The sequence below is a fragment of the Tympanuchus pallidicinctus genome, unplaced genomic scaffold (genome assembly GCF_026119805.1).
Source record: "Tympanuchus pallidicinctus isolate F22 unplaced genomic scaffold, pur_lepc_1.0 scaffold11, whole genome shotgun sequence".
Classification (NCBI taxonomy): domain Eukaryota; kingdom Metazoa; phylum Chordata; class Aves; order Galliformes; family Phasianidae; genus Tympanuchus; species Tympanuchus pallidicinctus.
Window position 1 is genome coordinate 553,531 of NW_026294627.1, and position 18,168 is coordinate 571,698.

Below are 18,168 nucleotides of genomic sequence, written 5' to 3' on the forward strand. Positions count from 1 at the left end.
ATCTTGCAAATGTGTCTTCTCTCTTTTCACCCTTGTGATGTGTTCCCATCCATCACTATGTTAATCACTGCCTCAAGTTGCTATCTGAGAGGCTCAAGATTGGAAGTTTGACCAAATAACCAAAGAAGAGGTTCAGCCAACTCATACTCCAATCTTTTCTATTCCCAGGTCTCCCTAAGGAAGTCCTACAGGCCTGCCCACTTCATCCAAGAGCTCTTCCTTAATTCTTCTCAATATAGCTTTGCTAGGCAATCATCTGCTCCAGGATTTGGAGAGCACTGCAAACAGGCTTCAAGCAGCCAAAGCCAGCCTTTTTCCACCAGACGTGACTGTGAAAGAAAAGATAACGAATCAGTTCTGCCTGGAACCTTAAGGCAAGTTGCATACTGTCCTGTTCCCCAAACCTGGCTTTTTTCTCACTCCCCATTGCTAAATTCAGCATCCTACCACGTAGGCCAATCCATTGGTCAATGCTGATCATTTGGAGAAGAGTTTTAGCGATTGATGAGACCCGTAAGTGGAAACCAGCCCTTCCCAAAGAGACACAGCCAACACAACAGAAGGTAAGCAGAAGAAATCTACCTTCAGACAATTGATCTAAAGAGGTGCTGACAGTTCCTGGACACAACTTAACCTACAAGCATCTGGATGCTAGAATTGAGAGATGCAGTATAAAAATTTACACTGAGTCATGCATTACAAGGAGCATATTCTACCAAACATGTCTACACCAGGCAATGAAGTCGTGCTGTGGAAAAGTGGAGATTAAGACTCACAGTGAAATACAGCTGACCTTGTATTGGTGCCACCCATTCTTATCCATAAAAAAAAAACAAAAACCACACACACAAAAAGTGCAGTATGCACAAGCCAAGAGTAAGGAACTGGCCTGCTTCTGTGAGAAGCACCAGGCACTTGCATGTACCATCCCTCTGTAGCCTGCTCTAAGGACAATGATTACATTCCCTTGGAGGTGGACTGAGGACCTGAGATTGCGAGTGGAGTCCCAGCTACCATGCAGTGCAGCTTGTGTATGATATCTTCTTATTTTCACTTTGCACTTTCATAGGAACACAGGTATGATACACTCATTATTACTATCTACTCTCACTTATCCAGTGCTTGCTGGACCTGCCATGAAAGATACTTCACTAAATACTTCAAATCCAAAGGCTGATATTAAGCAGGTGGTTAGCAACTGTTCCAAGGATCCTTAAGACATGAGCAAAACAAGTTCTCCATCTACATTACTGGTAAATTGTTCTTGTTCAACTATACAACAAGAAGCAGCCAATCTCCATCTCACAAACTTCAGGAAAGAGCTTAGGAGTCTTCATCAGCTTTTGTTGGGATGACCAGCATCACTGCTGCAGGTTATTCACAGCTTTTTTCACACCTGGCAGCACTGCATTCAGGAGGAGCAGGCATTTCCTGTGGTGGTGGATGCTAAGGATGCCCTCTGCTTCAGTGAATCTGAGGACTGAATGAAGGAATGGTCAAGAAATTTCCACCTGCTTCTTCAGAATTGGTACAATAAATACCAGGTATTTCTATACATTGTACAGAAGCATCTTGCTGCTTCACTAGGAACCAGCCACAAAGCTTGAAATTCCTCAGTGCTAGAAATGAAAGGGATAAAAGGAGACAAAACAGCAAGGCTCTGGCATTCAGTTCTTCCCCTCAAACACCACATCCTGTTGACAGTAAAAAACTGAAGTCTTTTAGTTGCCAGAATTCACCTACAAGAAAATCCCACTGCAGTTCTTGAGCCATGTCAGAGTTATCATCTTGCTGAGTAGACCTTCTAGATGCTCTTCCAACAGTAAGAAAATAAAGGCACTTTTCCAGTTCAAGCTTCAACTGTCAATTGTCACAGATGACTGGAGACTCAGTAGCCACCTCACAGTGAAAAATGCCACAGAACACCTGCAAATATTAGCAGATTCTGGGCATTCATGGGGATCTCAAATTTTAAAATGTAAATCACTGTTGCTCATTATCTTTCAGTAGAGCTGGAGCTGTCATATGCCTCTACTTTCTAACCATTGCCTGTAAGGGATGCTTGCAGGCTCACAACATGAAATAAGGAACCTTCATTGTGCCTACAGATGCTTTGTTACAGAGTTCCTGCTGGTGGAAGATGTGGTCATGAATGCTTGAAGTAGACAGTGTGCAGGTGAAGCTGGAGGACATGATGACCTGGTAAAAGCCACCTTTTGTCTGTACCTCAAGATCTACAATTGGGAAACTAAGTTGTTTTTCCTAAGATTTTGATGCCAGTTAACACTTATACAGAGCAGCTGGGAATCTTAAGCAAAACTTCAGCCAAAACTGCAACACAAAAGCATCAAGATTTATAGTAAGATTACCTGGGTAGTCACAAAGACTGTTTGCTTGATGATGTCTAACTTTAGGACACTGCAAAAAAGGAGCAGGGAACTGCAAAGGTCCTGTTCTGTCACCAGGGCACTGCTCCTGATCCTCAGTATCACTGAATAAATTGTACAAGTACCTGCCTTGCCTTCAAAGACACTCCCAGGGGTAACTATAATGCAGGCTAAAACAGAAAAGACGCAGAACTAAGGTTTTATGAAAAGACTGCTTTGCTACATGAAAATAAATAGGAAAAAAGAAAACCTATGGCAATAACAAAGTGTACAATTACAGTGTTATGGAACACAACAAAATTTTGCAAAGTAAGGGCAGCATATAATAAGCACACACGTATTTTGAAACTGCTGTAGAACTATCTGCAATTCCCAATTCTATTTTTTGCTGATGCCTCACTGCTTACACATATGTAGAAATGATTCTTCGTAAGACTTTTTTTTTTCCCTTAGGGAAACAGGAGAACATTAGAGGTCTGGAAATTATTGAATATTAAGCCTACTTTGGGATAACACCTATTGTTATTCTATATTAGGAACTGCTGCCTGGAACAGATCCAGTAAAGAGATTTATTTTCATCCTTTCAGATTAATTTGGATGTTTCTGGCAACTCTGAGATTTGCAGTGTTTCACATAAACGGAGTGCATGGGGAACATGATAGTTGCACCCAGAATCATTAAGTGGTTCTGGTCCTTTACTTCTTTACAGCAGAACTTTGGCAGCCAGACAAGCTGTTAAAACATTTCTATAGCCAGACAGAAAAAGCACTACAGGAGATAGGAAGCTACATGCTACTTTTGAAAGGAGCAACAGAACATTCTAACAAAAACTTTGTGCATGGGAAAAGGCAAGAGTTTGTATATGCTTAAGACAAGCACTATTTACACAAAATACCATCAATTGAGGAAAACATACTGCTTTGTTACATACAGTATTCCAAAAAGGCAGGTCAAAGCCAGGCAAATACCTCAGTTGCACCTTGGAAACACATACTGTCCTGTACTGATCTGTAATGATAGGTTATTTGACAATTCCCCCTGTCTCAAAAGTCTGTTAAAAAATGGAACCAAAGCTTATCCTCAGTATTACTCTCAGTTTCAGTTACTTCTCTATCAATCTCCGGCCTGCTCTAGCAGTAATATTCTCTTTGATATTGTATCATTGGATTCTCCTCCAGCTGTCTCCAATCTGCACTTCCAGCAGATGGAAGCCACTGTATTTTCAGGAAATGGTTTCTTCCACACAGTCCTTACATCAGAGGGCTACCTACCATTGCCACCTGTTATTTCTCTGCTCCTACAGATATTGCAAAGCCACCGTTCAGACCTCCTGCTACAGGTTCTCAAGTGATGCGCTGACATCAAAAAGAAGCAAGGTATTCTGCAGCAAAGGAACAATTCAAATAGCCTTAGTAGGGAGCTTTTGATTGATTACAATCCAGGCATTGCTGTGAAAGGCCATGCGATGATCAAGCACAGCAACCAATCAAAGCACTTGGAGCCAACTAATTAGCAAAGCTAATCACAGTTTGGCTCCAGAAGACATTTCAGTAGCTAATGGGTGTTTTACTGCATTTCTCTTCTCCCATTTGTCTCTGTACATCAGTCAAAAAGATCCTATTTACATAGTCAGAAAGAATCTTCGGCACTTTTGGTCAATCACATGGAACTAGGGATCAGTTTTCCATGGCTAACTATGCACGTATGCCTATACTCAAGCAACAGATCTTACCAGCTGAAGTGCAATTTTTGTGGTCTCTGTCTCATCAGAAATGAAAAGACAAAAAGTAGCAGCCCTCTGATGTACCTAGACAGCTTCTTTAGATAGCAAATGAGCCTGCAATTGTTATTACAGCTCAGAAACAGAAGTTAGGTGGAACCAATTTGCTTCACAAGGCATTAAACCTTGCCTGCTGCCAAAAGACTCAGGGAGCTCAACCAGTCTGCTGTGCAGTGAGGATTCCAACAATTGGAGTAAGTCACTTTGCTGCACCTTTTTTTATTCCTTCTTAAAGCATTCCTGATAGAGGACTGGTACAAGGCTCACCTCACATCACCGTGTTTACTAGAAGAGACAAACATTCCCAGGATAGAAAAGCATTTTCCCCCTAACCCTTGTCCTTTCTTCCCCCCCATCATTAAGATTGTAATTCAGATGTTAAACAACCATTTTCTGTCTGATTTCTAACTTTTTTTTTTTTTTTTTCATATATCCTTTTCAGAAAAAGAACAAGCTATTACAGGTTATTACATTTTCTAGCTGAGACAACTGCATGAACAGGAAAGCATGCCAGATATCAGATAGAAACAGCAGCAAAAGAAATGATAACACTTTTAAAAGCAATTCTTAGCTACATCAATGTAAATAAAAGCTCCTGAAAACATTAAAGATATACATAACCATTTTAATAACTAGGTTTACTAGAACTAAAGTGTTGTAGGGTTTTTTTCCAAATTTGTTGCTTGCCTGTGGTCACAATGGGAGTTGTATTTATCACTGTCTCTACAGTCATTCAATTTTCTGTTGCTGGGGGTTTTCCTCCACTGGAAAGAAAATACATAGAAGCACAACTGTAAGTTAAACAACTGGCGTGCATGGGAAAGCTACAAAACTTTTCAGTCATTCAAGTTAAAGCTATTTCCACCTGCCACTGCTTCAGTTAGACAGAACTTCCACAATTAAGAACGCTGTGTTAAAACTGTTTCAAAACGCTTTAGAAAAGCTCCAGCAGAACATACAGATCACACGTTACTACACAGTTCTTTCTGTGTCTTAAGACAAGGTGACTCACTAGGATCACAAAACAAAACAAAGACGACCAAACTAAAAGGTACCTTACACAAGTATACACATTCTCAAAGAGGCACCGCTTTACCAATAAATTCAATACCGTGTAAAAAGCAATTCACATTTTATTTTAAATTGCAATAAACTGTACAAAAATGTTTCATTCTTGCCAAAAATAACAGCAATATTTTCAATCTTACTTCTAGACAAACAACGAACTCTTATTTTAATTTTTCCTGGGTGAGTTCACAAGTAAACAGACAATAAGACTCACTTTTTTTTTTTTCTTTTTTTTTTGTCAAACAGACTTATATTGTACTGGAATAAGTGTTAATTTTTTTAGAGTCCTTAGGGAATTTCAGTACTCCTACCATGCTTGTTAAAAGCCTAAAGTTGTGTGTCTCACACAAAGGAATGTAAACAGTCAGAAGATTAAAGAGGTTGACTCTTCCAGTGAAACCTTAAACGTATCTCTGTACCACCAACATTCACTTCACACCAAGAACAGTCCACACCATGAGGCCTGTGCAACTGCTGAATTCATTCTCCAAAATGCCAACTGAATGGGCATCAGCCAAAGACAAATTCAAAAAGCATGAAGTCAAATTTTAAGTAACAGAACAGAAATGGATTATACCCTTTTTAACACTTTCAGTTTTTTCTTAACCTATTTCATGAGCAAATATTGTAACAGCCCCATCAGATCTACAATCATCACAACGTACTTTTTTCAAGATGCAGCAAGCAAGCACCCAGTTAAGTCAATCAGATACAGCAAGCACCTCTGCAAAGAACATGGGCTTATTTTCAGACTTGTTGTTGTTCACATAGTATATTTAATACAGACTAACAAAACATAACGTGGGTTATTGACCACAGCTTCTTAAATCTGAGACCTAAAAATGGAAATACAATTGTGGTGATTATTTATTTCAGATTTCCAAGTCTTTTTCCCCCCCCCCATTGCAAGTTAAATAGCAAAAAGCTGTTTAATCAGTCTTAAAAAAAAAAATTAAGCGCTCTCTGTTACTTCAGAGTTGTTCGAGGGAAGAAAGTCTGCTTGAAATTCCACTTTACCTGGATAGAGTTTAATGTAGGTGTCCACCATTAAGTCTAAGTCATGTTTTATATCAATGTTTATGTTCAGCAAAGCTAGATTGCTTGACCTTTGCTCTGTCACGGTGTTTTTCAGGTACGCCTTTAAGCGCTTTCGTCCTATTTCGTATTTTTCATTCTCCACTTTCATCACTGGAAGAATGCACAAGACTTTAAGCAATGCATATACATTAGGGAAATACTTTATGTCTGGCAAGTGAAGTGCTTCATAAATAGTAGCTGGAAGTTCAATATCCTTTCCTCTGTGCTTCCACTTGATTCTCCAACAATGAAGCTCAGCAGAAAGCGTGTCCGGATTAGGTAAGTCATTTTTGTACATGTCAGCATGATGCTCCTCAGACGTATTGAATTTGAGCTGACCCATGACTGAGGGCACTAAAGATAAACACTTCAGAGCTTTTAAATGCTGTTCTGAGAATATATCTTTTAATTCTTGAATTATATGTTCCACTGTAGGGACACTAAGAATTTCCTTGTAATAATTTTCCGACGTTAACTCAGCGTCCAAGTTACCCTGTTGAGACCTGCGGAATTTTCCAGGGAGTTTAATTTGTACATCCAGTTTTGCAGCCAAGTTTGTTGCTTCCTCAAACCAAAATTCATGATAAACTTCAATATTCTCCATCACTTCATTCAGAGAATGCAACACCGCCGTTAAGCTGCTAGCTGCAAAGAATACATCTGATGTTTGTCCCTGGAGATTTTTTCCAAATGCTCTCGTAAAAGACAGAACATTTTTCAGAATTACAATAGTGACAATGAAGTCAAAATCTGTTAATGCACTTGAAAGTACAAATGCTCGACCAGCAATGAAGTTGTTCCACCTGACAGTGGAATCGTTGCTTACTGCGTCCAAACACAGTACCAAAGCTTGCATGAGATCCACCAAAACCTCAAAAGTATCATGCCTGCCTGTCCACTGAGAACGGCAGATCTCCTTCAGCTCATTACCTTTCTCCTCGTTGTTCTGAAAAAGAGCAGAAATTGTATTGTCCAGTTCCACCAGTAACTGTGGAGATCGACTAAAAAGACAGCGAACTTCTTCGATCGTTCCTAGGGCCGTGGAAACACCAACAACAGGAACTGACTTTGCCAACCATACATTTAAGGCACAAGAGGAACACAGAGTATACACAGCTTGTGGATACTTCTCCAAGAGTCTTGTAGCCACAACTTTCATTTTAGAAGCAAACCCACTGGAGACGATGTAGGCTTGACCCCGACAGTATTCCATGTTCAGACCCCATTTTTCAGTAATAGTCGTATGGAACTTAACAGCTAATATTTCAGGGTCAGCCTCATAAGGTAAAAATCCTATGAATTCTTCTCTCAGATTATGAGAATCATCAACAAATCTCACCAAGACTGGCAAATGTTCCTCTCCTGCTATGTCTACTACTTCATCAGTGACAATAGAGAAGAAGTGCGAGTCTCTTACTTCTCTCAATGTTTCTTCTCTAATGCAGCTCTCACAGATCTCAAGCATTTGTTTCTGCTGCGTTTTCGAACAATACTCAAGATTGACTGCAGTCATCTCAAATCGTTTCCTCAGAACTTCATCTCCAGCATTGATTCTATATTCCAGCAGAGCCTGAAAGTTATCTGAAGTAAAAATACCTTCTGGAAGCTCATCCGCATTATGGCTATCCAAGGGAATATTTTGTTTACCCATGAGGATCAGAATTTCAAACAATGACTTAAGGTAATCCTTGTTTTCCCTTTCTTCTAGAGTTAAAGGAACAGATTTCTCCTCTTGCTGCTCCCCACCTTCCTCTGAGACAGCATTTTGTGCACTGCTTTCATTCTGTTCTTGAGTTGCCTGTTCTCGTTCAAAAGCTTCATTAACTACAAAATACAAAATATTGTAAGTGTTAAGACAACTAAAATATAACATTTGCTTTCCCCTACTATCCATATTACCTTTAAGCTACTGGAATCCAGAGAAGAATCTTTCCAGTTTTAAAGTGACTGACTACATTGCAATGAGCTGAACTATCTGAATCAAGCAGCAACTAAATTACCCTCCTGAACAAATAAATAAATCTACACTTATGTGCCCTACAGTTTCTTATCAGCCTTAGTAAACAATGTTTTTATGAACTCATTATTTTGTCCACTTACTCTTTTGCTGCTTCAGTGTTCTTATTTCATCTTCACTCTTAAAAAAAAAAATAAAAAATGATATACTGATGTTATTGTCTACCACATGATCCCTTTAAAATACTGAAATATATCAAGGTCAGATGCAAATATTGCAGATGAGACCATTTTTAGAGTGTTAATACCTACCAAAAACATGCTAGAAGGTCTAAGAGAAGGAGGTTCTTCAGGTAGTTTATTGCTGTCACAACACATATCTATTAAGTGCAGAAGAATGGTTTGCTACTACTGCTAAGGTTCCCATACATACATCAGGAGATTGTTCAATCTGCATTTTACAATTATGAGTAAATCAATTACATCAAAGAATTCCATTTTACTACAAACACATACTGATAGCAGTAGCCTTCCATTATTTTCTACGTTTCAGTTAATAAACACTTATCAAATGCATCTGTCTGTGGTTCTGATGTATAAACACAGTTTAAGAGTTAAATTCATCTTAATTTTCAGTTACCTAAATCCACAGAGACCTAAAGACACAAAGTGTCCCAAAACAGCCATTGACAAGTTACAGTTCCACAAGAAATTGCCTGACCTTGCTTTTACACCTAGATTGTATTTGTAGAGCTCTGAAGGATGTCTGAGCTGCAGAAGTGACTCAGATAAACAGAAACAGTCAACACAGAGCAAGATTTGCAGGGCTGCAGCTGTAAGGTGTTTTCCAGTTAGCACTGCAATGACAAGTAAGAGGAAGCAACACACTTCCCTTGCAAGACACAATCAGCTCTTGTTTTCCAGATTATCCCATTAAACTTCTGGTAGATAAAACTTCAGTGTAACATTTAGATTTTAACTTACAATCAGTAACATTATACTCAAATAGCAGTACAGAAACTGAAAACACCCAAGTGCTAATCATTAGACATTTCATATTAAATTTCACATGAACTTACTTGTTTTCATAATTCTAACATTAAAGCAAAGCCAAATCAAACTTACTTTACAAACTTACCAGCTCTTTTATCCGTTTTCTATGTCTGCTGTGGGGATTGTTCAGATGACTTGTAAGATCAAATATAGTTGGCACAGCATTATCTCTTAAAACTGTTCTGTAAGGGCTCTGTAAAGACATCCAGATTAGTGTTGTCTCTGGGAAGCAAGCATAGCCTCTGAAATTTTGGGGAGGAAAAAAAGCACAGCCTCTGAAATGTTGTGGGTTTTGTGTTGTGTGTACAATGAGCATCATCTATGAATTTCTGTTGGTTCTGTACAAAGATTTTTTTTCCAGTTAATTATGTTCACTTTCTGATGCATCAGAACAGACATATAGTTCTACTATGCAACACCCATTTTCAAGAAGACTGAAAATGAGAAGAGATGTTTAAGAAAATAAGTATAACCACTTTTTCCACCCCTTTATCTTCACATCACAGATCCCTGGTGCAGCAATTTTAAGTTATTTGAATATTATGATTATTTTTTAATAAATTTTCTGGATGTTACAGACACTGACGCATCAGAAAGAAAACAGTTTGGCCATCCTGAAGGAAAGCACATTTGTCAGATGAAGAAGAGGAAGGCTTCCAGATGATCATATAAATGTTTCCAGCAGTTAAAATGTTTTAAATAGAAATTTAAGTTCACAGTATATGCAAATATACATTGTCTAAATCGAACTGTTTCCATCAAGAACAGACCTTTAACTGACCATGTTTGGACATGCCACTGGACCGAAGATTTCTAACAGTTTCATGAAGCTTCATTGCAGATCCAGAATTACTTCCAGTGGGCATTTTCTGTTTCGTTTCTGGGATGCTGGCTAAACAAAGACCCTGTCATGTGTACTACCACTAGGAACTCAGTCTGACCTACATGTTTTAATTATTCTATATAATGAGAAGACCAACTCTGCCTATTTCAGTCTAGAAATCAAAATTTGGTACAAAGCCACAAATCTATCATTTCCTACTGCTAAGTAAGCTGTTAAAAAAAAAATCAGCATCATCTTAATGAAGTAATAGCCTTCGATTCCTCATGCTAATAGGAAACAGTACCATGATTTTCACTGGATAAAAAATAGCAGGAACCAAAAGCCTGATGGATACACAGAATGGTTAAACCTCTTGGCCACAGCTGAGGGCAACTGAACTGAACTGCACGATGTACACACTTCACTAACAGCACACTATTGATCTTCAATAATTAGAGGTATGCAAACATATATTCTTGCACCCAGTAAACGTAATTAATGTTGTAATACATAGTGACAGTAAACAAAATGAACAGTTTTGAACGAGGAAAGAACTGCAGTGAAGACCAGAGCTACACAATCATTAAGCCAGCAGAAGCAGTTCTGCATTTCTTATCCCAAACTGCTTGCTTCCACCTCATCCTTTGCCAGTACAGACATCTGCAAGTCTGTACAGTACCCCGGGCCACAACAACAGGAGATCAAAGATTAAATGCAGCAATCTGATTAAAAAGAATCTTAATCACGTTCTGCAAGGTGCAATAAACAAATGCTTGGTTTTACTCACACTTCTACATATCATCGAGGTCTCAAAATGCTTAGCGCACAGTCTGTAGTGCTTGTTGAGTTGATCTGGAGTTTTATCTTCTAAATCTGCCCTTCGACAGTTCTCTACCCATCTTTGACACCTGCATGTAAGCAGAAAATGTTAGCTAGTTTTAAGTTTAAACTAAATGCCCTACAGTTTCAAGCTTGGCTCATAACCAGTTTGCAGTGAGCCCTGCCCTTCACGAAAGGCTGTAAAGAATCAAAAGATCTTTCAAAAATCTGCTTTTATCCATTTGCTTACCATTCAGTATCACCCAGGCAGTCACTACTACCAATAACTGATGTAACTTAGTCAGCTTGTACTTCCCCCGATGGGGTCGATGCAACTGCATTTGAACAGCATAGAGCATCCAGTAAAACTCATCTACTATTTCATTTGCTCAGTAAATCATATATGTAAGTTAAGAAGATTCCAGCAGTCATTAATATCTCAGTATTTAGAAGTTCAAAATAAGAACAAGTCCCACAAAGACAATTCTCCAAAGGAACACTGCTGTAATGGACGTGCACCTTGAGGCACCACAGACTCACCACAAACAGTAACAAACGTTACTGTAATCTGACAGAAGGTTTATTATTGATAATTCTATCTGTGTAATGAGGTTACACAAGCTCCTACCTCTCCTAGGCCAAAACCCTCCCCAAACTAACTGAAGAAAGCCAAAAACAGCTACATTACCAAGAATCACAATGCTATCACAGTAATCTTACAGTAAAAATGAGAAGGAACTTTCATTCTCAATGACTTCTTTTACAACACATCACTTTGTTACATACTTCTCAGCTTTTCAACTTAGATTTCTCTCTCTCCTTGTTTTTTTAATTGGCACTTGGAACAAAAAAATAACAGCAGCAACAAGAACCGTAAAACAGGAATCATTTCTAATAGATAATTCTCATAGATTCACAGATAACATCTTTTATTAAAATAAAAACACTTCTCTTGCTCAGTCTTTTGGCAACACAGCAGAACGCTCTTCCTTTAACCACACAGCATAAATAGGCTTTTTTACATTGGAGAACTTTAACATGCAGACCATATTCAGTTCAGCTCTAATACTTCCTAAGCAGGTGCTCTAATTACCAAACAATTAAGGGCAATCATACTGGCTGTCACAAAGGCTGATGAGACTCCTGATAGTGAATGGAGAATGCTTCAGTCCAGAGGGGTGGTCAGAACAAGAGCCTGACCTTACATGCTTTTCTCCACTGACTCAGGGTGGCTGAGGAAGACCACCACAGAGCAAAGTCAAAACCTCCTGCTTTATGATAGCTCCTCTGAATCACCTCCTAGCAAACACAGGAACAAACTGGTGGCAGCAATGGCACATATACAGCACATATATACAGCACATACGTCAGAGATGGCATACAGCTGTCAAAGCAAAGTCAGCCCAAACCCCTCTATCTCCAACGTTGCTGCCATCCAGAAAACAAGTACATACTAGTAGAAGGTAGGCACCATATCAGATTCTTCAGCAATATCAAAAGGCACCACAAGCTTCTCAGAAGAGCCATACTGGGAAAAAGAGTTGCACAAAGATAAAATTACCAAATCCTCCTCTCCTTTCTTGTTTTCTCCCCTGGTTACATAAAGGCAGCTGTGGCTGCCACCTTCTGTGCTGAAATCAACTCCTGAGTAAATGATCTTGGCACAAAGAGCCTGAGTTTGTGGCACCAAGCTCTTCACCCACCGGAGCATAAGATCTGTAACTGGAGCCCTAGGCATCTATGGAACTTCAGTGGCAAAGACTGGAGTGTTGATATTTTGTCAGGTGCCACACAACTAAAGGGAGATGGTAAATGTTAAGAGTAATAACTGACTGTCATCAGTTACTGACTCACAAGTAAGCCATTCCTACAACCATAACTGAGATTCAATTCCATGGGCAACTCTTTTTGCAAACATTAATTTATGCTGTTCAACTCACTAGCTGACACACATTTTTTCCAAAAGACCTTTAAGCTTCCACAAACGATGGCTGATAGTAAATACATTAAGAAGTTTTAAGTATTTCAGTTTTAGTTTATAATTCCATTAACTGCACATTTCTGGACTTCTTTCCGACATGCTACAATGGCAAACATTAAACCAAAGCTCCTTTCAATTCAGAAGTTATGAACTGAAGAAGGTATTTTCTTTACACAATAAACAGAATCACACAGAATCACAGAATCAAAAGGTTGGAAACGACCTGCAAGATCATCTAGTCCAACCCTTTCATTCCTATTAGTACCACAAGCTACTAAACCATATCTCATAGCTCTATCATGTATTAAACTATCATGTATTGACCAGTTTTGAGTAACTTGACAACATTCAGATTTTCCAGCAAGGATTCCTTACAAATTATGCCTGAAGCTCAGACAGCACCAAAACCCAATTTTGCAGAAATTCTTCCTTATATCCAACCTTAATCTGCCCTTCTTTAATACAAAATCATCTCCCTTTGTCCTATTCCCGTGAAAGAGCCTGTTCCCTTCTTTCTTACAGCCCCCCTTTAGATATTGACAGGCTGCTCTCCCTGGAGCCTCCAGGCTGCACAGCCCCAGCTCTCTCAGCCTGTCCTCACGGGAGAGGTGTTCCATCCCTTGGATCATTTTTGTGGCCCTCCTCTGGGTATGCTCTACCAGCTCCATGTCTCTCCTGTACTGAGGACTCCACATCAGGTCACAGTACTCCAGGTGAGGTCTTACAGCACAGAACAAAGGCACAGGATCACCTCCTTGCCCTGCTGACACTGCATTAGATACAACCCAGGATACAGTAGGCTTTCTGGGTTGTGAGAACACACTGGCTCATGTCCAGCTGCCATCTGCCAGTATTCCTAGGTCTTTTCAGCAGGGCTGTGCTCCATCCTTACATTTCCCAGCTTGCACAGATAGCAAGGGTTGCCACAAACCACGTGCAGATTTGCAATTGGACTTATTGAACCTCGTGAGGTTCTCCTGGGCTCACTGCTTAGACTGCTCAGATCTCTCTGGACAGCATCCCATCCCTTGGACATGTTGACTGTACCACACAGCTTGGTGTCACCCGCCAACTGCTAAGGGTGCACTCGATCCCACTGTTGATGTCACCGATGGAAATGTTAAAAAGCACTGGTTCTCACCACCATTTTAAGCCACTGACCACCACTGATCTTGCAACCAGCAACTGTCCATCAAACAGTCCATGTATCAGATCCATATCTTTCCAACTTGGAGAGAAGGATGTTATGGGGGACTGTGTCAAAGGCCTTACTGAAGTCCAGATAGATGACATCAGTGGCTCTTCCCTTGTCCATTGTCACAGCTAGACCATCATAAAAGACCACAAAATTGGTCAGGCAGGATCTGCCCTTAGAGGAGCCAAGCCAGTTATTCTGTATCACCTCCCAGCCTTCCACGTGCCTTAGCACAGCTTCCAGGAGAATCTGCACCATGATCTACAGTGGGACAGAAGTGAAACTGACAGGTTGATTTCTACATCTAAATACGTCTTACTTCTCACTGCACTTTCCACGGCCTAAATCAACTCATGCAACTATTGCTTTACCAGCGCACAGATTCTGCTTGGAATTTGGAACTTGAATACCTCACCACTTCTGCTGTTGCTTAGGATGCTCTACCATTGATCACCAACTCACTGACAGCTGCTTGTCACAAAGGTTGCAAGTCTCTGGATGCAGTACTCCAGATGGGGCCTCACGAGTGCAGAGTCAAGAGAGACAATGACCTCCCTTGCTCTGTTGCCAGCCCTCTTTTGATTCAGCCCTGGGTATGGTTGGCCTCCAGGGCTGCAAATCACACTCAGTTTAATGTGACCCAGGGTACTGTTAGCCCTCTTGGCCACAAGAGTACACTGCTGGCTCATGGACGACCTGTCATCCACCAGGATTCCTATGTTCTCTGCAGGGCTGCTCTCAATGAGTTCTTCTCCTAGCCTGTATGCCTATACAGGACTGTCCAGACTCAAATGCAACACCTTGCAGTTCGCATTGCTGAACCTTGCTTGGTTCATGTGGGCCTACTTTTTACGTCCATCCAGGTCCTTTCCTTCTGTTGTGTCAACTGCACCACTCAGCTTGGTGTCATCAGCAAACATTCTGAGGGTGCACTCAAACCCGTCATCTATATCACTGACAAAGATGTTGAATGTCACTGGTCCCAAGCCAGACCCTTGGAGGACATCACTCCATGACCAACTTCAATTGGGACACAGAGCCATTCACAACCTTTCACTTCACAGAATCACAGAATGGCCAGGGTTGGAAGGGACCTCAAGGATCATGAAGCTGCAACCCCCCTGCAACCAACCTCCTCATTTAATACTAGACCAAGCTGCCCAGGGCCCCATCCAATCCAGCCTTGAACATCTCCAGGGATGGATGGGGTATCACAGCCTCTCTGGGCAGCTGTTCCAGCACCTCACCACTCTCTCTGTAAAGAATTTTGCCCTGACATCCAACCTAAATCCTCCCTCCCTCATCTTCAAAACATTTCCCCTTGTCCTGCAGTTATCTACCCTTTCAAAGAATTGATTCCCCTCCTGTTTGTAGTCTCTCTTTAGGTACTGAAAGGCTGCAAAGAGGTCACTACTCAACCTTCTTTTCTCCAGGCCTGAACGAGCCCAGCTCCCTCAGCCTATCTTAATAGGGGAGATGCTCCAGTCCCCTGATCGCCTTTGTGGCTCTCCTCTGGACCCTCTCCAACAGCTCCCTGTCTTTCTTGTACTGGGAGCTCCAGAGTTGGACACAGTACAGCAAATGGGGCTCCACAAAAGCAGAGTAGAGGGGGACAATCACCTCCCTGTCCCTGCTGGCCACCCCTCTTCTGATGGAGCCCAGGATTCCATTTGCTTTCCAACGAGCAAGAGCACACTGCTAGCTCATGTTATGTTTTTCATCCATCAGGACCCCCAGGTACTTCTCTGCAGGGCTGATTGCGACCATCCATCCAATTCTTTATCCATTCAATTGTCTGGGCATTGAGCCATTCTGCCATTTATGAAATGGCTGAGACTGGAGACACTCCAGGGTCCTCCGAACCCAACCCTGCCCCAGCAGAGCCCCCTACAGCGTGGCATCCAGACGGGTTTTGAGGGAGGACACTTCAAAACCTCTCTAAGCACCACTTGGCATGGAATGGGCTATTGATGAGCACGGGACACCTGTCAAAGCAAGGCATCCTCAGAGTCAAGCAACCCTTCACTCCCTCACACCCTAGCACCCTCTCACAGTGCCGTTCAGAGGCAGGCACGCCCTCCCTCACATTCCTCTTACATTCAACCTCCCCCCACTCCTCACAAACACAACCCCCACACGCAGGGGTGCAGCGGGAGCAGCGAACGGCCGCCTCGACGCATGCGCAGCAGCGCTCCCGCCTCCCGCCGCGGGCCGGAGGGTCCCGCAGAGCCCCGCCCCTCGGGCACCACAGAGCGGGCGGCCGCCGCCAGGAGGAGAAGCGGGCGGCTCCTGACAGCGGAGTCTTCCCGCCTAGGTGAGGAGGAGCACGGAAAAAAGGAGGAGGGAGGGAGCGAGCCGCCTCCCAGCCGGGGTGTCAGGCCAGGATGCGAGGGGAGAAGCGAGGCCCGGTGCCCGCTCCCTCCTTCCCGCCGCTCCCCGGTTGTCTTTCCCGATCTGGGCTCTCACCTGACCGGGTCCCGGGGAAAGCGGAAGAAGGCCAGGTCAGACTGCGTGCTCTTGCGGGTGCAGTTGGGGGCCGCGCAGAAGTTCGGCATGGCCCCCCGGATCGGTGGGGCTGCCCCTTTAAATCCGCCGAGCCGCGGGGGGGGGGAGGGGGGGATGTGGGGAGGAGGAGGAGGAGGAGGAGGCGGCCGGGGGGGAGGGAGGGAGGAGGGGTAGGGGGGGGGAAGCGGCTCCACACTGCTGTGAGCGGCCGGGAGGATTCACCGCCACCCTCCGCCGGGAGCAAGGGCCGCCTCCTTCCCACAGTGCACCGGGCCCGGCCGCTCTCAGTGTGCATGCGCCATGTGGAGCCCGGATGAGCGGTGCGCATGCGGGCTGCCGGCGGGCCCCTCTGGCTTCCCGTCGTAGGGAGAGCGCGGGAGGGCGGCGCGCCTGCGTAGTGAGGCAGCCGCAGGGAGCGTGGCGCATGCGCAGAGCTGGGAGTGGGATGGGGGGGGGGGGGGGCATAGTGTTTTCCGCCTTTTCTCCCGAGGGTATGTGAGGTTGGCAGTATGCAGGGAGGAAATAAGCCATTAATAAATTGTTCATTAGTGTTCAAATTAGTAGTGCCAGGAACCTGAATCTCCACAGTTTCCGTTGTGAGAGTGCGTGAGCAAAGGAGAAAGTACGTGAAGCAGAAGAACAAAGGGCTAAGATCCTTTATTTCATGGTAGAAAGAGTTGTGCATTGAGGAGAAGCGTTTACCTCATAGACACAACTTTAAGATCTTACTAAGATCACCAAAGTGATAGTATGAATTGTACAGCCCATTTAAATAACATCTGTGTCATACTGAGTATATTTAACCTGAAAACAAGCCTCAGTTACAGAATAAAGCCATAACCTTTTTCTTTTGTGTATTCTGTTTGGCTCTTCAGGAAGGCAGTAGCGCAGACTGAATGAATATTGAGACAAACCAAGAGCTGGGCATTGAGTGTTGGAAAGTAATCGAAACATGGAGCGTACCTGCTCTGAAGACTTCATCTCTCTCATTGGCAAAAACAGAATTGAGTTTGGAAAAAAAAAAAAAAAAAAAAAACAACAGAGTAAAAATCTGAAAAGTTAAGAGGATAGAGGAAAGGCTCAGATATGAAATATGTTCTGCTCATAGTGAGAGAAAGCACAGCCATTCTGAAAAGCATATATGATGTCCAGCAAGAGTTGTTAAAATGCAGTAGTTCTCCTTTGCTATGGACATCTCTTATAGAGTTTTGAAGACACACAGCATTCTGACAGATAAATGTGATGGGATTTTGGGAGCATAAGCTAAAGAAATAAGCAAAGTATTTCAAACCAGTTTATTAAGTTTTTTTTTAAAAAATCATTTGGTTCCTTTTGGATGGGCTTAAAACTTTTCCACCTTTTTTTTATTTGGTGTGCGAAGAATTGTCTGTTAAATAAGGAAGCCTTATTAACAAGTGCCCTTCAAACTGCGAATCTCAAAGTACATCTCATTTGGACTAATAAAATAGCATGAGTTTATGTGATGTTAATTCTTTACCAGAATTTTGGCTATGCCATTTAGC

General features: G+C 42.2%; 1 protein-coding gene and 1 long non-coding RNA gene across 3 annotated transcripts in view; both read right to left on the reverse strand.

The window, feature by feature from the left end:
- LOC128074886 (uncharacterized) overlaps window positions 1–4,480 on the reverse strand; it is a 40,326-nt gene extending 35,846 nt beyond the window's left edge. Inside the window, exon 1 of the long non-coding RNA XR_008203498.1 lies at window positions 2,370–4,480. This is a non-coding gene — a long non-coding RNA (uncharacterized LOC128074886). The remainder of the gene's footprint in view (window positions 1–2,369) is intronic.
- Window positions 4,481–5,283: 803 nt separating this feature from the next.
- THAP12 (THAP domain containing 12) lies at window positions 5,284–16,759 on the reverse strand. Of its 2 annotated transcripts, XM_052671139.1 has the most exons (5): window positions 16,607–16,759; window positions 10,933–11,053; window positions 9,408–9,515; window positions 8,414–8,450; window positions 5,284–8,137 (listed from the first exon to the last, which is right to left on the reverse strand). In XM_052671139.1, exons 1-5 carry the CDS (start codon window positions 16,693–16,695, stop codon window positions 6,189–6,191), a joined length of 2,304 nt encoding a protein of 767 aa, XP_052527099.1. In that variant the 5' UTR covers window positions 16,696–16,759; the 3' UTR covers window positions 5,284–6,188. The 2 variants fall into 2 exon arrangements, with proteins under 2 accessions (XP_052527099.1, XP_052527100.1); XM_052671140.1 differs by lacking the exons at window positions 10,933–11,053; window positions 16,607–16,759 and adding an exon at window positions 8,582–8,649 and having other exon boundaries at window positions 9,408–9,505.
- Window positions 16,760–18,168: the final 1,409 nt, after the last annotated feature.

Excerpts from the sequence above, each read along its gene's own strand:
- THAP12 (XM_052671139.1), bottom strand. The coding sequence starts at position 16,695 with ATGCCGAACTTCTGCGCGGCCCCCAACTGCACCCGCAAGAGCACGCAG. Across the intron at positions 9,516-10,932 it reads CCTCGATGATATGTAGAAGT|AGCCCTTACAGAACAGTTTT; the intron begins GTGAGTAAAACC and ends ATGTCTTTACAG. Across the intron at positions 8,138-8,413 it reads AACACTGAAGCAGCAAAAGA|TTAATGAAGCTTTTGAACGA; the intron begins GTAAGTGGACAA and ends TGTATTTTGTAG.